The following is a 20,079-nucleotide window of genomic DNA, read 5'->3' on the forward strand; positions in this document are numbered from 1 at the left end:
CGGCGGCGGCGGCGGCTGCACCGGCGGCGGCGGCACCACACAAACAAGGACGCTGATTGGGCAGCTGCCAAGCGCCTCAGCTCCGCCTTCCCCACACGCCACGACGCCCATTGGGTGACCTCAGCCGGCCTCTCCGCCCTCTTCTTCTCGGCCATACCAATTGGAGACGGGATGCCAGAACTATACCCCACCCTTGAAGGGTGAGTGGCTGGAGAGCTTATGATTGGCATGCTTAAGACCCAATCCGAGTCGGAGGAGGGGGATGGTCTAGCGGGGGCGCGTTAATGGGTACCTCGGCCAGTCCCAGACACATCCGGGTCTTCAACAGCCCATTAAGTGTCGGGGGTCAAAAAATCGCTTCAGGCTGCAACTTTACCTTAGAGACGTTTTGGTCCCCAGGCAGCCGCCGTACCCCAGGCTCCCAAAACCGGGATTCCCCTTTGGCCCGCTCTCATTCTTCCAATTCTAAAGATGGAGACTGGTGGCCGGCGCTGATCTCTGCGTTGGGTGTTGTTTCATCGCGACAGAATCTAGGAACTTCACGACAGAACTAGCTTTAGGCGCTTGGGCCTGGCTGTCCAGTTGGGGCGTGGCCTGTCTTGATCTGCCAAAGGCCTGTGCTTCCAGATCCTCATAGTTCCTCAGCTGGGTCCTGTCGTGACTAAACCACAACAGCAGATAAAAACAGCTAGTGAGGAAATAGGGTGTGCAGAACTGTCTCAGGCTCCTCTCAGGAGTTCCAGGTCTGACTAGGTTCGCAGTGAGCGAAACAGCCTCCCGCCCTATCCGACTCCACCTAATCAGCTCAAGGCTCAACAACTCTTGCTAGAGCTTGCCTACTTCGCTACTTTCCCAAAGCAGTTAGGCCCGTCCAAACCCTCTTAACATCTTTTCAGGCGCTTACTGCAATGTATTGTTACTGAGTCCCTTGAGGATAGGGGCCAAGTATCACAAAGTCAGTGTATTGAGGGGATAATTATAGCTAACGTTTGGGCACTGTAACAACTTTACGTGGATGTTATTTATTCCGCATAATTTTGTGAGTTAGGTACTGTTACCTTTATTCCTACTAAATTTGTGAGTTCGGTAACTGTTATCCCCTTTTACAGATTAGGGAAATGGGGCACTGATCAAATGACTTGCCCAAAGTTACACACGTTAAGTGGGAGAGCTGAAATTTAAACCCAAGTAGATAAAGAATCTGAAGCTCAAAGAGGTTAACTTGCCAAAGGTCAAGCTGCTGGTTAGTGACCAAAGTGTGGTCTGAACTCAGAAATATCTGGTTCCAGAGGTACTAGAACATGTTTTTCAAATCATTTATAAGTCATGTGGTGCAGTGGAAATGAAATTGTAATGGAGAACGTGGCCACATAAAGACATAGGTAGAAAGGGAAATGGGAGTTACTGCTTAATGGGTACAGAATTTGTTTGAGGTGATGAGAAAGTTTTGGTAATGGATGATGGTGATGGTAGCACAAGGTGAATGTAATTGATATCACTGTATTGTACTTATATATGTGTGGCTAAATGGGAGATTTTTGTGTTTATACATGTTACATCAAAAAGTTAAAAAAAAAATAGGTAGACCCTGAAAACACACACATACACACACACACACGCACACAGGGATATCCCCAATTCTTATTTTAAATGGGTAAAAACCTTGTTTCCACAGTAGTAGAGTGTCGGGGTAAAGAACATGGTTGCTGGAGTTAGGCAACTTACTTAACCTCTATTCTCTATGCCTTTTTCCCATCTGTAAAATGGGAGTGATAGCAGTAGCTCATAGGGTATTTGTGAAGATCATACAGTAAAACATTTAAAATGCTCAGGGCACTGCCAAAAATATGGTAAGTACTCAATAAACAAACAGTAACCTTTAAGAGACTTTTCCTTGCTTTTCCAACAATTTCACCTCTTAGCTCCAAATCGTTTCTGTGGTTATTCTACATATGACACCCGTCTTCCACTGCACTGGAAATTATTTCTGTACTAACACTATCATTTTAATGTTTTCACTGACTCAGTCAGTGAACATACATTATAAAGAACCTATTACATTATCACGTACTCTTCTGTGTGCTGAAGATACAGCAAGGAATGAGACAAAGTCACTTTCCTCGTGGAGGGTATTTTCTTCTTTGCTTAACCTACTACTTTGTCCATCACTAGTCCAATAAATTATGCACTGTCTTAAAGACCATCCTTCAAGGTGTGTGAGGAAACATTAGAAACATGCCAGTGGAAGATACCTTCGAGGCTGAGGATGGGGCCTTTTGATTTGAAGTGAAGGCAGACAAGTGAAATCATTGTTACAGTGTCGTGATCTTTGCCCTATGATGGCTCTACCTGTTTGTCTTTCTTTTTGAAGCTGACATTTATTGAGTATGCTAAGCATGGCACATGGATTATAGAATTTAATCTTTAAACCTCAGATTTGCAAATGAGGAAAAACTGAGGCACAGCAGTTAAATAACTAGTAAGTGGCAGAGACAAGATTTGACTAACGGCTAGGGACAGAAATCAGACCTATCCTTCCCCTCATACTCCCTGGACCACAGGACAAAGATGTCACATGCCATGGTGAGTACTTAACTATTGGATTTTCCAAATAGTCTCATGGTTAAAGAATTCTGTAGCTCTTTTCATCTGATTGCAGGGTCCACAAGGAAGCCCAAAGATGAGAACTCTAAGCTGGGAGGTAGGGTGATTGTGGACCAGGAACACTCTAGGCTGGTAGGATTTTTGCTCTATTAGAGATTGAGCTCTAAAATTCTCTCTGTAGTGCTGGGTATACTGCATTCAACAGAAACTTTTGATTTTAGGAGGGTAGGTGCTTCCTTGAAAAATATTATCGGGGATGATTGGAAGAAATTGATTCTGGGGAGTGGAATCTGATCAGAACCTGGGTGGCATGAAGAAGGCATCTCCTAGTTCCTGGCAAGACAGATGACATTCTCTCCTTTGCAGTTCCTTTATGACACTGGAAAAGCATCCTGCCATCCTCAACACAGGTTGGGGAAAGGTTCTCTGGCTTGAGGGTCCCAGCATTCAGAAGTAGTATCTCTCTCATCCTCCACTTAGCCCAGGATTTTGCACTAAAGGATCGTGTAAGTTATTTCTTCCATTGACACTCCTTCCTTCCTTCCCCAAGGCATTTCTTTTGCTGGCTGATTCCCTTTGGTAATTGGTTTTACAGCTCTATTAGGAGTTGTTTCCTGTGCTTATTTCATTAAACAGGGAAGAAAGGGAGGAAGGAAAACTCCAAGTGGGCTGAAGGTATTAGGAAATTGATGCCAGTCTTTCTGATGCCCAGATGCCCCTTACTCCTTGCCTCTTCCCTCTGCTGTCCCCAGGCTGAGAGCCTGCTCAGAAGAGCACTGTCTCCAGCTAGAGCAACTCAGGAGGCTGCAGACGTCTGCAGGGCTCCAGGGATGCATGAAGGCCGCCAGTACCAACCGCTGAGGACAGGGTCATCATCCCTGTAGAGGTACTGGAGAAGTTGGGGCAGAGTGGAAAGCTGGAGCAGAGAAAAGAAGGCAGAGATGAGCTCAGGGCCCCTGGAGAATGGAGCCTTTGTATGGGCTACAGATGAGGGACAAGGGGGAGATTGTGTGGTAGGGCCGGAAGTGCCACACAGACTGGCACCACCATAGCCTACACTAGATTCACCCTTCTTCTGCGCCAAGAACTCACTGTGCCCCCAGGAGCCAGTACCAGACCTGGTTAGGGAAAGGAGGGCGTGCTTGAAGGCTGTAGAGATGGAAAGGAGGATGTGCAGCCCGAGGAAAAAGAAAAGCATTCCCCACCATTATCCCAGATTCAGTGAATTGGAGGCAGCAGGAAAAAGACGGAAGCAGCTTTTACTATATTTACATCCAACAAAACTTTGCAAGGAACAATCCTTATTGCACAGGTCAGGGCCCTGGGCGGGTGAGGCATTCCCAAGGTGGAGTGGACAAGACGGATCGGGACTGGAGAAGGCAGCAGTTCTTCCTCAGGAGAGCTTCAGACTCCTCTAGCTCCTACCACCTTACTTGCAAGGAGCTACAAATAACTGCCTCATTTCCCTTCTCTTTCTCACCCGCCATAAAAACCTCATAAGTAAGGGGGCTGCAGCTCCAGAATAAATAAGTTAAAATAACACTAAGGTAGGAAAGCATGTGGAGCCTTAGGCTCCTTCAGCAATGCTAGGGAAGGGGGCCATCACTGGTGGGGAATGGCATCCCTCCCTCCTGTCAGGGTAAAGGCTCAGTAGCTCTGTATCTTTCCAGTTGTTTTTTAAAACAAAAACTTCTAAAATTACCAGGGCAGTGCCAATCTTTGGATCCCTAGAAGAAGGAGGTCCCTGGTATAGGTCAGGAGAGGAACAGAGCTGTACCAACTCCCCCTGCCCCCAGCCTCCCCCAACATCAGTGTGAGCAAATTGGACAGGTTGGAGATAGAGGAAGTGCGACTTTTGGTACCAGTGGGTCCCTCTTCCTGCTACCCCAACTCACAGCCTATGGCTGGGCATGCTTTCCAGCCTGTTCCCAATTCCTCTGTGAAGGGAACAGGGAAGCAAGTTATCTCTAGAATTCTTTCTTCCTCACCTCCCCCCACCCCGGGATGGAGGGAGAAGCTTAAGGGTGTCTAGCATTCCAGAGGTGCTCCGAAACATTTGCGGCAGTCGATGGCCTTAGGGGTGGGCATCTGTGCCCGCCGCTGCCGCAGCTCCTCCTTGCCCATACTGCTGGCCAACTTGTTAAAGGCGGACTTGTACTTCTTGTCGAAGACCACTAGGGAAGAGGGTGGAAACCAGTGCGTTAGGACCCTGGCCTCCCACACCTGGCCCCAGGTCTCTAAACTCCTCAGCCCCTACCCGTGGCCTCACCTATGTCCACACGGTCCTTGCCCATAGCAGCCATTGTCAGGAATAAGATCTCGCGGTAGATACTCCTGGAGTGGTGGCAGAAGGTGTGAGTGAGACAAAGGGGGAGCCTGGGACAGGTCAGAGCCCTCCCAAGTAGACATGTGTTACCTCTGCAGATGCAGGCCAGTGGGCGGGGGCCCTAGCGTGTCCAGTAGGAGCCCCACAGCCTTGTGCACCTCATGGAGTCCTACATGGCGCAGCACGGATTCCAGCAATGCCAGGCTAAGAGATGCAGGTACTGGGCCTGGCCACACCACCCGCTGGGGGATCTGGCCTGAAGGGAAGGAAGGAAGGTGTCTGGGATCACTGAGCCATGTGATCTGGCATGGGACCCACCCCTCCCACTTTAAATCAAATACCGGACTCACTGTGGACCCTCCAGAGTGCATAAAGAGGCGGGCAGCTATTGGGGTCCGGGGTCAAGACATCCCACAGCAGCCGTACCTGCACAGAGGCTGGATCAGGGGTTAGCCAAGGAGATGGGGCCTGGGAGGAGAACGGGAGCGGGGGGGAGGAGCCAAGATAGAGGAGACAGTTAGGCTCATGGAATGGGAAGCAAAGGACAGGAAATAGACAGGTGATATTCAAAGAAACAGGATATTACAGGACATAGCCAAAGAAAAGAGGGAAAGGAAACATCATCCCCCACTAGAATGTAAGCTCTTTGAGAGGAAAGATTTTGTTTTGTAAACTGCTACATCCTAGTTCCAAAAAACTATTCCTGGAACCTCAAAGGTGCTCAGTAAATATTTGTGGAATGAATAAATAGACAAACATTAATAAACCTTTTGTAGGTACCAGGACTGTACAAGGTTTCTACATAACAGCGCTGTGAGGTGGGCACTTACAGCATTTTACAGATGAGAAAACTGAGGCTGAGAGTGGTGACATAAAATGACCAGGATTCAAACCACGTACAACAGATTCCAAAACCTATGCTCCTTGCTCAGCACTATGGATACAGAGGACAACGAGGACGGAGAGCTTGGGGTGAGGAGGTAAGCACTCGGGAAGCAGGGGTCAAGTAGGGGCACTAACCTGGGGGAGTGGGGCCCCATCGCAGGAAGCCAGCACCAGGCCTGGCAGAATACTGGGCAGGCGCAGCCGCTGGAAATACCACAGAAGGTTCCAGAAGATGATGGGATGCGCAGCAGGCAACTCGGGCAAGGCCAGCACCTCACTGCCTTCATTCTCTACTAGCGACTCCAGCTCCTTACGCAGCACCAGGGGACTCAGGTATGCCCATGCTCCTCCTTCAACCCGCCGGGAGGCACCCTGTCAGGCACAAGCGGGAGAGGGCAGTGGAAAGTATAGACCAGGACCTCATTCCCAGAAGCTTGCCTCCCACCGAGCTATCAGACAAGCTTCTGGGATGCCCCTTGCTCTCAATGCCCATCTTTCCACAGTACCCCTGGGGCTTCCCCACAGGGTGCTGCTTCCCCATTCTTCATGCTCCTTTTGCCCAACCCTTACCTCCACGTGACCATTGCAGAGCTGAGGCTCATCCAGGGCAAGGCAGAATCTGCGGTCACTGAGCACAGGGCCAGGGCCCCCAGGGACAGGAGCATCTTTGCTGCCACTGGCACTCGCAGGAGCCAGCTTGGGGCTGGGGGCACTGCAGGGGAATAGGCGGGGTCAGTCCTAGGACCTCCCCCTCCCTGCCCCACCCATAGCACTGGGCCTGCCTTGGGCACCTGGGTCGGGAGTCAAGTGTCTGGACACTGAGCAGGGGCACAAAGGGGCAGGCGCAGAAGGGGCAAGTTGTGTTGAGGTTGGAGTCGTCAGGTGCCCAGCCAGCCATGATCTCCTCATCATACACCAGCGAATCACAGGCGCGGCATAGGGAGCAGCTGGACAGCAGAATCTGCAGGAAAGAAGACCCTAGGCAGTGGGCCCCCAGCAGGGTTTCCTTCCCCAGCCCCTCCCACCTCCAAATCCTAGGCCAGGCTCCTTCCACATCCTCCCTATCCTCTGCCTTTGACAGGGTTTGTGTGTGTGTTTGCACACATCTGAACTGAGAGGAGTTATCCTCACTTCCAGGGAAGGTGGCTGGAAGGATCCAGGGGTGTCGCTGAGTCGCTCTGAGGAACGGCGAAGGCTCAGGCTACTGAGAGAAGATTCTGAGAGGTCCCACTCGCTGCCCAGAGAGGCCGAGCTCTGCCATTGCATGAGAAAGTATGGTCAGCCACCCCATGTACCACTTCACCCAGGATCCCTACTTCAACCCCCCAGAGCACTGACCTCTCTGGGCACTCTTCCTATCGGCAGCACCCCCCACCCCAGACTTCCTGGTGCTAAGGCATCTGGACTTTCCCCTCATTAGCTACCTCAGAGGCAGTTGATCCAGGGCGCTCCCGAGGGCGCAGAAGGCTATCCATGGGGCTGCGGCGGGCTGGGGGAGGCAGGTCAGGAGGCAGCTCAGGGGGGGTAGCTCGGGAGGCAGGGGAGCGGCGGGAAGGAGTGAGTAGCTGTTGAAGGCAGGCACCCAGCCCTCGTCGGGGAGTGCCTGCCTCATCCTGACGCCCACCAGCCTTGGATACCCGCCCACTTAGTTCTTCCAGAGTTTCAGTGGACTGGGCACTCAAGGCTGAGCCTGAGCCTCCTGGACTGCCTCCAGGTGCTGGCTCCTCCCCTGTCAGGCTCAGGTCTGAGAGGCTTCCATCATGCCAGGGCACAGGTGATCCCTGGGGTTCCAGCACTCCCAAGGCCTCGATCACTGCAGGGTAGAAAAGAATCAGGAAAGATGGAGCCTGGCTCCTCCTCCAGCTGACCCTTTCCTGAGGAAGCAATTCCTGGAAGCACAAGCTCCTGCATGATGACATTCTGGGCAAGATTCTCTCAGTCCATAGTGCCCACCACAGAGAGCACCCTACCACCTGGCTCTAGTGCTCTCTCTCATGGTGAGTGGTTAGGAAAGCTGGATGGGAGGATGGGGGGCAAGGGGTGGGGTGGGGTCATACAAGGACACTCACTGTGGGCCACGCCGGCCTCCACAGTGGGCTGTGTCCCTCGGGCACTGCCTAGGCTGCCACTCTTCACCAAGCGCCCCATGGGTGAGGCTGGGTCCCGCAGGCTGCGCCCAGCCCAGGTAGTTTGGCGCTGAAGGGGGCGGGTAGGGGAAGGGCGCTCCAGATGGGGCTCTGTAAAAGACAGGGGAATAGGTATGCCTAAGAGTCACCTCCAGACTACCTCTTTTGTTGCTCAGATGTGGTCTTTCTCTCTTTAAGCCCAACTCTGTAAGTGAAACCATTGTCCTTCCTGCTACGTGGGAAATGATATCTAGGGATGAATCTCCCTGGTGGCATGAGAGATGACTCCCAGGGATGAGTCTGGCCCTGGCACCGTGTGATCAATAATTCTATCCTGACAAAAAGGGAGAAAAGAAGTGTAACAAATAAGGTATCAGCAGCTAAGAGAGTTCAAATAGAGTCGAGAGGCCACTCTAAGCAAGCTTCTGTTAGACATTGCTACCTATCATAATGTGCCAAACCCCAACCAAAACCATTCCTGCCAATCCTAAAGAATACCTAGGGCATTATATAAGATTCTACAAAGGTTCCATGCACTAGGGTAACTCTAAAACCTACAACCTCCAGATGGGTCCCTAGACCAGACAAGTCCTGAAATGCAGAGGGGCCAGCCCTTCCAGAACATCTAGTTGCATCCCCCTATCTGTATTATCAACAGCCCCTTCCATCATGAAAATGTAAGAATGGGCATAGTCCAAATACTCCTAAAGAGAGGGATAGAAAGATCAAAGGTGATGGTGGAGCTATACAGAGAAGGTAGGGTTTAACAAATGAGTATGAGTGCTGAATCATTATACTGATATTTCATTTAGCCTCCAGTACCTTGGAGCAGCTAGAAATAAAAACCTAAAATTGTGGAATTATAACCCATACCAAACTCTGAAGTCTGCTCTGCACTAATTGTTGTGATGTATTTTGAGATGTATTTCTTTTACGTATATATGTTATTTAAAGAGAAGGTGGAGTATAACACAGAAGACAGGATTTGACACATGAGTATGATGCTGAATCATTATATTGATATTTCTGTTTGTCTCCAGTGTCTAGGAGCAGCTAGAAGAAAGAATGAAAAATCATGGAACTGTAACCCACACCAAACTTTAAAATGTTTTATAACGGATATAATTTGTTAAAATGTACTTGGAAATTTATTGCTTTTTTGTATATATGTTATATTTCACAATTAAAAAGACAGGGGAGGGGTTGAGAGGCAGGAGGTAGGAACCCAATTCCAAAACAAAACTCCTTAGATGTTTGTTGGGGCCCAGCCAGGCAGAACTTCATCCCTTCTGTCACCAGCCAAGTGTAATTTATCCACCCCCAGAATGCCCAATGTCACGCACTAGGCTAGCCCCAGCTCTTCATACCTCTCTCTCTGAGCCTGGGTACTCCATCCTCAAGCTCAGTTCACTGGGGCCTACCCACCTGTCCGGGAGCTGCCTGCCTCTGGATGTGCTGCCTGCTCCTGCTGCTGCTGCCGCCGCTGCCGCTGTTCTCTCAAGGGCTGGCGGAACTGAGCAGCCCCCAGGACAACATTCCGGAGCTTGGCCCACCGCAGGCGCCCACCTGGTGTGCCAGAAGGCCACTTGCTTTCCAAAACAGCCTGCGAAGCACAGTGCCCATCAGGAGGGTCTACTTCCACATCCTGGCCCCAGCCTGACCTGCTCCCACTATCTGCCTTGGCATCCCAGGGACCCCTGCCCCTCCAGACACCCTACCTAGGACTGTTCTGCCAATGGCTCAGCCAGGAACAAGGAACCCGCCATTAAAAAAAAAAAAGCGGTTGGCAGCAGATGCCTCTGAGGGGGCCTAAAGGAATCCAAAAACCGTGGAGCAAATTTGTATCCACATGTGGCTACTTATAAACAATATGGCTCTGAAGAAGCCATTTCATTTTTTTTGTCCTTACTTTTGTTGTCTGGAAAACAAAGGGACAGTTTAGATCATGGTTTCGAGCCTGAATTTAGGATACATGCTGCTGAACTCCCTAACTTACCCACAGTGTGCGGGCACCAGCCTCTCTGAAACCTCATCTCATCTATAAGACGGAGACAATAATCTCAACTCATGGGGCTGTTGTGAGGATAAAAAGATCTAAGATGTGTAATGTATTTGGAACAGTGCCTAGCATAATGGCTAACACTATTAACTATGATTAGAAGGTAGCAATACTTGCCCCATCTCCCCGTCAGGGCTGTTATGAGGGAGAACCAAAGCAGCCGCATAGTAGAAAACCCTCTGCAGGCCCTAAGGCACCACATGAGTGGCTGCCAAGTGGTTACAGGACTGACTTGAATTGCCCAGTCGCCAGGGAGGGGGAGAGCAGCAGGTGTCACGCAGCCTCCTCCTCATATGTGCTTGGTGCAAACTGCCATCCCACCTGCTGTCCCCCAGCTAGATACCTTATTGTAGTAGCCGTAGGTGATGGTGTTGGGCACGATGCCTGCCCGCCGCATCTCCAGCATGACCCGCACGGACAGCACTGGCTGCCCATAGTGTGAGCAGAGCTGCATCAGCACACGGTAACACACCTGGACCAGGAGAGGGGCAGGAGAACGGGCACTCCCCTCCAACCAAGATCCTCAAAGCTCAGCAAGCTTCCCTGGTTCTCACAGACTTCATGGGCCCCTGGCACACTCGAGGCCGCCTCAGGGCCACCACTCTCCCTGCTGACCTTGCCACCATGCAGTTTCCACTGCTAGACTTTGGACATGCACATTCACGGCCTGTTCCCCCATTCCCCATCTACCTCAACCTCACAGCTCTGCCTGCTTTCCACCAAGTTCCCCTCTTGTACCCCCATGGCTGTAAAAGCCTCCCGAGGACCGGGCACATGCATGGGGACAGGCCTGTGGTCGCCTACCTCATCAGGAAGCACCACCTTGCGGTTCTCCATCTGGCGCAGCACGTGGTAGGCCGTGTGCAGGGCCCGCACCCGGGAGGGCGCTGATCGCACATAGGCAGGTAGACACAGGAACCACAGCCCGTAGCAGTGCCCCAGCAGGCACCGGCCCCACAGCTCAGGCACGGCAGCTGACTTCTGTGCCATCAGCTGTGCAACCTTCATTTCCTAGGTGGGAGAGGGGGCAGATAGGATGAGTGCACCCCCCAGGGCAGGACAGGTGGACTCAGGCCATAAAGTGGTGTGAGGAGGAAGGGTTTTGCTCTCGGGAAGCAGGAGGGATGCTGTACCACACAGGTTTCAGCTGTGCAGCCCAGAGATGTCAAGCCCTGAGTATAGGCAGGTGTCCTAGAAGGGGCAGTTAGCCCCTTGATTCCCAGAGTGCTCAGAGGACCGGATGATGGTGATGACGAGGACAGTGAAATAATAGCTAGCATTTATATAGTGCTTCTTATGCAGCAGGCACATTTAAGTCTCCAACAGCCATACGGGATAGGTATTCATCCTCATTCTACAGATGAAGAAACTGAGGCAGCGGCCCTCAGCCTGAGCTGGGTCCCTCTGTGCCTTCCTGCTGGTTACCTGTTTGGTACGACGAGGGGCAGGACTGCTGGGGGCGCTACGGGATGGGCCCGGCACAGGCAGGGCCCCGCGCTGCTCTTGAGGACACTCGAACAGCTCAGCCCGTAGCTCCGGAAACCCATCGTAGCTGAAGGGGCAGAAGGGGGCAACATCGGGGGCTGTCACATAGGGCCAAACAAGATGGGCCAGGCCAACCTCTGGGGCCTCGGCACCCAGGAGGGGGTGAGAAGAGGCTCTCACCAGTACAGGAGAGTGGCTTCACTGCCTTCCAGCACTGGAGGCTCCTCAGGAGGTGTGATAAAGACAGTGAGCTCACTTCCTGACAGTTCCTCTAGCTCCACCAAAGGTGTTGGCTCAGGCTTCTCCTGCTCTGGGTGGACCTGGGACAGGACGGTAGGGGAGTGAGCATCAAGACAGTGGGCATAAGGCCGGGTCAGGGGGTCTCCCAGGAGAGCAAGAGGGCCCAAACCACCAGGGACAAGGAGACAGAGCTGGGGATGCAGTCAGGCATGGGAATATGGCATGGGTATGCAGGCAGCCACCTGTGGTGGTGCCCTGTACAACCAGGTCTTCCATCCCATCACAGCTGCAGTGGAGCTGTGTTACGTGGTGGCCCTCGGGCAACAGAGACAATGGGCATGTAGAGAAAAGACAATGACTGATACCTTGTCAACGCAGGAGTCGAAGAATTCAAGGGCAGCATGCCGAGCAGAGCCAAAAGAACATTCTTCAATGAACTGCGAGAACATCTGCGTGTGCAGCAGCTGAGAGTACAGCTTGTGACTGGAACGTTCCCGGGATTTGAGGAAGCCTGAGCAGGACAGGAATGGGGCAGCAGAGGGAGGTTGTCGGGACTCCCTACCACAGCCACATCCTTCCTCAACCTTTCTCGGGTCCCTGCCTGCTAAGGGTCCTGGCAGGACACGGGGTCATCAAAACTGTCACTGCTTTGGCCCCTGTGGCACGTCCATCCACTCACCCAGCTGACCAGCCCAGCCTCCCCAGCACCAGGGGAGCCCTCCCTTTGCCCGACAGCACCCATCACCTCAGACTAGAGGTTCTCCAAGGGCAGGGCCCCTGAACAGAGCTTTACCTGTGGGGCTCCTGACCACAGGAATCACTGTCTCTGCTCACCCCAAACCCAGGGCTCCCAGAGACCAGGGCCATGGCCAGTTCACCCTCCTAGCCCAGGAGTGTCTGGCTCAAAGCAGGTGCCCAGAAAAGACTGCGCTGAGGGAAGGAGCGAGCCTCTGGGCGGCTCGCGGTGCCCTGCATCTTCCCCATGGAGCCCAGCTCCTGGCCACGCCTCCCAGTGACCCTGTCCCCAAGCACAGATGAGCCCGCTTTACCTTGAAGGAAAAAGAGGTTGTCAACATCGCGAGCCCCTTCCGAGGGGGCCTGGGTGAGCGGGCGCAGGAAGTCGCGGTAGCCCTTGAGCAGACAGGCCATGAAGCGTAGGAAGGCGCCCTGCACTGCCCGCTCCAGCCGAGCCCGGCGGCCACACACAGCCTCGTAGTCCGTCAGCAGGAACTCCAGGGATGCCTCCTCCTCTGGGCCGGTGTAGGCTGGGGGCCGGGGCAGCCCGAGGGTCAGGGCTGGGCCTGCAGCGCCCACTCCAGCCCTGCCCGCCCCGCAACATTCCCCCCATCTCCAGCCTCTAACAGACCCTGCCCCAATTCAACTGAAAAAACCACCTCAGTTCTGAGTTTTGAGACTCCCCAGGGCCAGCCAGACGTCCCCAGCATGCTCCAGCAATAGGGCATGCCCCCTACTTGCTTAAATTAGAACTTGAACTCCCCTCACTTCCTCCAAGGGGAGTCCCAACTCCTCCAGCCTCCTCGGGTAACACAGCTCCCCACAGGGCTCCCCAGGTGGAGGTTTAAGGTCAAGGGCAGTGTCCGTTCTCCTGCCCCCCACCCCCCAGGCTTCTCACTCTGGTCCAGCTGCTGGTACAGGTTTGTTAGTGTGCCCAGAAGAACCTTGTAGGGTCTGCGTGGCAGGGTCCGGGGGGAGAGCAACTTCTTTTCCTCAGTTCTGTGAGACGGGCATTAGGAAGAAAGGGGGGAGGGCTGGGAATCACTCCCTCCTCTGGGCCAGCCTCCCCCATTCCCCCATTTCCCGCTGTGTGAGCTGACAGCGCCCCCCACGGCCACCCGCTGTGCCCCGCCCCCAGGCCAGGCTTACTGGAAAAGCGCGTTGGTGTCGAGGTCCACGCAGATGACGTCAGCAGGCGGGTCGTGCAGATCAAAGTAGCTGGAATGGATGCCCACGATGAAGGGCACGGGGGCGCTCAGCACATCTGCCAGCACCAGCGGGCACAGCGGAATGTAAGGGCACTGCCAGTGCAGCGGGAAGATCATCTGAAGCACCAGGGAGGGAGGGCCAGTGAGGGGGGGTGGGGGGCAAGAGAGAGAGGAGACATTTGCTGGGGGTGGAGGGGTGCCCATTTGAGGTACTGGAGAAGCTTTTCCTCCTAAGAAGAGCCCCTGGTGGAAGCTGTGCGTCCCCGTAAGCTGTGCTCAGGGAGAAAGGCTGAAAACTCTCCCCAAGAAAGGAAAAGTAAGAGGAGGCGATGGGCGGAGGTGGTCTGGAAGACCAGGAGCTCTGGGGAGGGTGGGCTGGGCAGGGTGGCGCTCACCGAGACGAGGGCCTCACAGACGCTGGTGAGCAGGTCGGGCCGCAGCGAGTGGACCAGCAGCTTGTGCTCTGTGAGCACAGCCAGCAGCAGCGTCACGGCCAGCTCTGGGCCCAGGCTCTGCAGCAGCTGCAGGAAGCTGGCGCCACTGCGGGCAACGCCAAGGTGGGGGAACGGTCACCAGGAAACCCTGGCGAGGCCCCTTCCCCAGGCACGGGACCTGCCACCACATGAGCCCAGCTGTGCGGACCTCGACAGCTGTGCTGCCTGCCTGGCACCTACCATGTCCTTGGTCATTAGAGCCTCCCAAACCTGAGCACGTACCTGAGGGGCAGGGGTGAAGATACGGGCTGACACAGGAGCAGGTTGTCATAGGGAGACATCTGGAAGGGCAGAAGGGCCACCGGTCAGGAGAATGGCCTAGCCCCTGCCAGCTGTCCGCCTCCCACAACCACCGTCCCCAGCTCTCACCTGCACAAGGATGCGGGGTCTCTGTGGGGAAGGGAAGGGGACGTTGTGAATAAAGTGGGAGATGTGCCTGGGAAAGGGAGGGAAACAGGTCAGAGGCAGACCCCGGTCTACACCTGCCCGCCCTCCCCTACTTTTTCTTGTCCCCTTTGCCTTCTGTCAAGAACCTTATTCCCGCTGAACCCCACCTCTGGACATGTATCAGCCACCAGAGCCTCTGTCACATACAGAATTCGTGCAAATGAGAAAAGGGGCCCCCTCTGGGCCGAGCGGTCCCTCGCCTGGACTTCAGCCAGCGTGGGCTGGCCCTGGGGCCCCCGCGCACTCGCAGCCTTTCCGCAGGGGCCCGCTGCCGCCCCTCCCCGCCGCCCCCGCGTCCCCCGCTCCCAGCCCTGGCGGGGAGAAGCCGCACTCACGCTTCCAAGGGCAGCCGGTGGGGGCCCGAGACGGAGTAGCGGTATAGGAAGGTAAGGAAAGCGCGGAAGGCAGGGAAGGCGGGCCAGCGCGACAGCACGGCGATGGCGCGGCGACTGCGCACGGCGCGGCCCCCCAGCGCGCGCCCCCGCTCCACGGCGCTCAGCAGGCCCAGGGCACGCGCCTGCCGCTCCGACAGCCGGGCCCGCGGGAACGCCTCGTAGAACTGCAGGGCGGCGCCGTACACCTGCGGGGCGGGGGGCGGTCAGGCCGGGCCCGCGCACCTGCGCCCCCACCGCGCGCCGGGCACCCACCTTGTCGCCCGCTGCGCCCGTGAGCACGAAGGTGGAGAAGACGGGCACGGGGTACTTGGTGTGGGCCGGCCAGCACTCCACGGTGGCCCCCATGGGCAGGCAGAAGACGGGCACCGACTCGGGCAGCGGGAACGCCTCGTTATCCTCCTCCGGGTAGCGGCCCAGCAGCTCTGCAGCCCCGGCAGAGTGGGGGCACCCAAAAGGGAGGGGGGACCGTCAGCCTCCGGGGAGAGAAACGCGGGTGGGGGTGGGGGTGGGGGCAGGGAAGGGCCAAGTGGCAAAAAGGAAGTGGGTGCTGGGCATACTGAAGGCTCCAGCCAGAAGGTCCATGGGCAGAGGGACGTAGAGAGTCACAGGGTGGGGGGCACACGGGGCACTCACCTGCTTCATACACCAGCGTGTTGGCCTTGGCCAGGCCCACCTTGTAGCACAGGTACACTGCTGGGCCCCACTGCCCCGGGGTGGCAAGAGACAAACAGATGCACAGCTAGCAAAGGTTTCTGGGTCCATCTTCCCTCCACCACCCCTACTTGGCAAGTCTCTAGAGCGTCCACAAATCCCTCTCCCCCAAGACCAGAATCACCCCCTCTGGGCCCGTCCCTGCAGTTGCGCGCCTTGGTCCCAGGCTGCCCGGTGGGCCCAGTGTCCACCCTGGTGTGAAGGTGGTCCAGGCCGCAGCTCCCAGCCCCCAGCCCCACTCACCATGCCAGGGTTGAGGTTACGGGGCAGGCGGCAGTAGGTGTGAGGAGTGCCCTCACCCTTGCTGGGCAGGACCAGGCAGAGGTCAGTGATGCCCAGGGCATGCAGCCCTGCCCCCTCGGCTGCCCGCCGATACGTGAGGTAGGTGCGGGGGTGCCCAGGGCCTGGAGGGGCCAGGTTGGCTGAATGGCTGTAGGGCGTCGTGTCTAGCACTTGGAAGCCAGGCTTGGGCCGTTCCTTCCCTTCATACAACACCCTTGGCACAGAGAGCAGACAGAGGTGTCAAGAGTCCAGGACGGAGGAGAAAGACACCCCACGCCTGCCCACCCCGGCCGAGCTGTCTCCCTACCCTGGCCCCTCAGCCTCCACAACCCTTGCGACCAAGGCCCAGCTCTTCTCTGCAGAACTGTACCCTCCAAACCCCACGTGCCCTCGTCTGTGCTTGGCTGTACTTCTTTGGCAGTAACAGCCCTGCATGCCCTCCACGGCTCTCATGCTCAATAAATACTGGGAGTAATTAATGCTACCACGCATTGATGCTATGTTAAGTCCTTCACATAGATGATCTCATCTTATCTTCTCAACCACCAAATGGGGAGGTACTATCTCCATCTGACAGATGAGGAGACAAGCCCAGAGGGGCTCAATAACCTGCCCCCAAGATCACACTGCTAGCAAGTAGCAGTACACAGACCCAGATCTGGGCGAAGACTAAATATAGACGATTTTAGTCCCTCCTCCCTGAACTCCAGCCCACCCACTTCTCTTTCCCACTGCCCTCCCCCCACCCCACACCGGTGCCTTTCCCTATCCCACCCAAGACCCCTTCCGACCTCCCCCGTCACAATGGGGAAGGGCACACACCCCAGCTCAACGAGGGGGGGCTTGTCACGGCCCCTGCGGTAGCAGATGACGGGCTGAGTTCCACCCAGGAGTCCAGCACTGAGTTCCAAGGGGTGGCCCCCAGCAGAGGCCAGGATGCATGTGTAGCCCTGGGGCACCTCCTCGCCCAGTGCCCTCGCAATGACTGCCACATCCGTGATGGGTTCAGCCGGTCGCGGAGGGCGCAGGGGCCCGCTTGGTTCAGGAAGCCACGTTTCCTCTGGGATGGGTGCTCCATCCCCAGCAAGCCCGGCCACTACGAAGTAATCCACCAGCCGGGGGGGCCGCTCCTCCGCCATGGCCCCCCCCTCACTCAGTGCATCTGGAATGGTCAGTGGGGGGCGGGAGAGATGAAGCAAAGAAGGGTATTACCATGGTAACCAAGATGTCCCTGTTACTCCCCTCTTCCTCCTAGACTACCCAAGGAAGGGCAGGACAAGTGGTCAGCCAATCCTGAACTCTCCCGCCTGTGACATCACCAGACCCGTCCCAGCCCACCACAGCTCCTTAAAGAGACCAGCCCCCTCCCCAAAGAAACCAGATTCCACTTAGCCAATTTGGGCGCCAACATCATATCACTCATGTATCCCTTTTAAAGGCTCCGTTCCTCTTCACTCCCTTCCCATCACACAGCTGTAACCTCACCTAAATCACAATCTCTTCTCTGAAAGCCTGCATTGACATCATTTGTTCTGGCCATGACATCATACCCACCTTAGGGGCTTTTGAAGTTTCTGACCCTTCTACTCTAGTTGTGACATCCCGACAATCCCGTGATCCAACCAATGCTCTTAAGGAGCCTGCCCCTAGGTTTTCATAAGGACGTCACAGGCTTCTGGGAAGGCCCATAAAGCCCAAACTTTAGGGTCTTTTCAGAAAAACTCAAGTGTCTTTGTTTTTTCCAACCTAAATCCACCAACCAGGCCAAACAGCCAGTGCCCTCCCACCTCCAAGCTCCCTAGATATCCCCCATTTTTTATGTCCAAAGCAGCAGTGAGAGACCATCACGCCATGCCTGTGCCCTCCTCTGCAGAGCCCCGGGACAGAAAACTGCCCACAAGCTGCCCTCAGCACCTGTATTCTCACCTGCCTCCATGGCCCAACCCTAGGGAGTTCAGAGCCCTGAGGGTCCTGGGGAACCCCAGGGTGCAGAAGCTGGGAAAGAGCTTGGTGGGAGGTGAGCGGCAGGGGCCCGGAGGCCTGGGGGTGCTTCAGAAGGGAAGGGAGGTGACTTCCTGAAACAGTGGAGGGGAAGCTGCAGCTCAGCGGAAGTCAGCCTATGGGTGTGTGTGGGTGGCGGTGGTGGGGTGACTGAAGGGGCCAGCACAGCATCATACCAGCGCCTGACAGAGGCGGCTCAGTGCCACTCCAGCATGTGCAGTCCCACTCAATCCCCCACCCTCCCCCAGAGAACAAGGAGAAGGGATTTCTACGAACCAGGCTGGCTCAGTACTGAACCTGGCCCCTGGCCACACAGGCAGGCAGTCCCACACCCCAACCCCAGCTAAATTTAGCCTCCGTGTCTGGGAGGTGAAGCTAGGAATGAGCGTCAGCCTCCTGATTTAGCTCTGGGGCAAAGCCCTATCCCTCACCCACCGCAGGCGAATGGGTGCCTTATGCCCAAGGCAACAGGCAGGGGCCCTGAGGTGGGCCTAGCTGAAGGGGCAGTGGGTGGTCCCCAGGCGGAGGACCTTCTCGCCCGGGCCTCCCCTCACCGAGCGGGGAGAGTTCTGCAGAAGGCAGCCCTCTCTCCCCGGGGAGGGCAACGGGCTCGGGAGCCACTCCGGTCCCGACAGCCACATGCCGGGCGACGGGAAGTTCGGGTGAGGGCAGAGGGCGCCCCGAGGGAGAGGAGGTAAGGAAGGCGCAAGAGGGCAGAGAGGAGCCGAGGACGTGACGACGGCAGCAGCGCGGGCCGCCGCGTGACCCGAGCGGGAGGGGAGCTCCGACTCCTACACCCTTGGGAGCGAGAGGGGTGCAGGCGGCAGGGGGTACGGCTGACTCGGGGCTGCGCCCTCCCCTCCGCTTTCACTTCCCCAGAAGGGAGGAACCGGAACCAGATGTGCCGCGGGGAAGAACAGCTGGGGGACGTCCCCGCGGGGGCCGACGCCGCCTGCCCTCCCTGCCCTCCCGCCGCGCCCCGCCGGTCCCTGTCCCTACCTGCCTGCCCCGCGACTCCCCGGCCGGCCGGCCCGCTGCCGGGGGGCTCGGAGGGCGCGCTGGCGGGCCGGCGGGCAGCGGGGCTACCCGGCCCCGGACATGGCGCACCCGACGTGGGCGCCGCTCTCGCCCGGACGGCGAGTGAAGGAAGACGAGGCGACGGAGGGCGCCCGGGCGCCAGGCACGGTGGAGGGAGATCCCGGCGGTCCCAGCCGCCCCGCCGCGCTGCACCACTCCGGGACTGTGCTGCCGCGCCGCCTCCTCGGACAGCGCGAGCCTCTGGGCGCCCGCGGCACTAGGGGCCCCGCGCCTCTCCGCGCGCCCCGCTTTCTCCGCTCCCCCCCCGCCCCCTCCAGGACCGCGGGCGCCGCCGCTACCCCCCCATCCTCACCCCCCACCCCACCCCCCGCTCGGCCGGCGGCCGTGACCCTGGCAGCGCCGGCCTAGCTCCCGGCCTCCTGCAGCGCGACCCCTGGCGGCTGGGAGGGCCCTCTGCACCCAGGCAGCTTCCCACCACCCGGCCGAAGCCGCTGGACACTGACCCCAGGCGGCTCCAGAGATCCCGGGCGCGCTCCCTCCCGGCCCTGGGTCCGACAGTCCGCGCATGCGGTGTGCGGAGCCCTCAGGCTGGCGTGGGTGAGGGCCTAGACTGCAGGGACCCAGGTAGCTACTCCCACTTCGAGGTTTAGGGCCATGCTGCACTCCCTTCCGACCAGGGCCTGGAGCTCTCAGTTCTCTTTTTCTGAAAATGACAAGAGCTTCGGAAAGAGGAAGAGGAGAGGCCCAGACTGAAGGGTGTAGAATAGAGCTGTGGGGATGGGAACTGAGGAGGGGCACTACCCTTCTCACCATGCTGGATGGGGAAAAGGGAAGAGGGCAGAGGCACAGGTAGTCAGAGGGCTAGCAACCCAACCCAAAAAGAGGAAACCTCTTCACAACATGGCTGGCATTCAAGCATCTGTTGAATTAAAACATGAATTAAACGAATGAATTAAAACACAAATGAGAAGAGAGTGAAGTCGTACATGGTGAGGGGCAGGAGTGAAGGCTTCTCTGAGATCTAGGGCCCAGGTACCACTTGT

At 56.4% G+C, this 20,079-nt stretch overlaps 1 protein-coding gene and 1 long non-coding RNA gene across 7 annotated transcripts; one reads left to right on the forward strand and one right to left on the reverse strand.

Moving 5' to 3' along the window:
- The first annotated feature begins 11 nt into the window (after positions 1-11).
- LOC143679866 (uncharacterized) lies at positions 12-9,839 on the forward strand. Of its 5 annotated transcripts, none has more exons than XR_013173976.1 (9): positions 12-2,583; positions 2,660-3,110; positions 3,357-3,490; positions 5,029-5,147; positions 5,763-5,910; positions 6,113-6,148; positions 6,953-7,812; positions 8,140-8,311; positions 8,982-9,838. It is a non-coding gene; the product is annotated as an uncharacterized LOC143679866 (long non-coding RNA). The 5 variants fall into 5 exon arrangements; XR_013173978.1 differs by having other exon boundaries at positions 23-200; positions 2,971-3,110; XR_013173975.1 differs by having other exon boundaries at positions 13-3,110; positions 5,707-5,910; positions 8,982-9,839.
- On the reverse strand, positions 3,845-18,671 carry DENND4B (DENN domain containing 4B). 2 transcript variants are annotated; one of them, XM_077156228.1, is made up of 28 exons: positions 17,924-18,671; positions 16,820-17,159; positions 15,959-16,211; positions 15,638-15,707; positions 15,257-15,426; positions 14,945-15,189; positions 14,532-14,598; positions 14,385-14,443; positions 14,064-14,208; positions 13,610-13,785; positions 13,359-13,459; positions 12,775-12,990; positions 12,091-12,236; positions 11,666-11,805; positions 11,426-11,552; positions 10,805-11,011; positions 10,344-10,472; positions 9,367-9,544; positions 7,885-8,052; positions 7,240-7,628; positions 6,947-7,069; positions 6,607-6,776; positions 6,386-6,527; positions 5,951-6,187; positions 5,281-5,356; positions 5,021-5,186; positions 4,874-4,938; positions 3,845-4,778 (listed from the first exon to the last, which is right to left on the reverse strand). In XM_077156228.1, exons 1-28 carry the CDS (start codon positions 17,931-17,933, stop codon positions 4,633-4,635), a joined length of 4,461 nt encoding a protein of 1,486 aa, XP_077012343.1. In that variant the 5' UTR covers positions 17,934-18,671; the 3' UTR covers positions 3,845-4,632. The 2 variants fall into 2 exon arrangements, with proteins under 2 accessions (XP_077012343.1, XP_077012342.1); XM_077156227.1 differs by having other exon boundaries at positions 5,281-5,398.
- Positions 18,672-20,079: the final 1,408 nt, after the last annotated feature.

The sequence above is a fragment of the Tamandua tetradactyla genome, chromosome 4 (genome assembly GCF_023851605.1).
Source record: "Tamandua tetradactyla isolate mTamTet1 chromosome 4, mTamTet1.pri, whole genome shotgun sequence".
Lineage (NCBI taxonomy): Eukaryota > Metazoa > Chordata > Mammalia > Pilosa > Myrmecophagidae > Tamandua > Tamandua tetradactyla.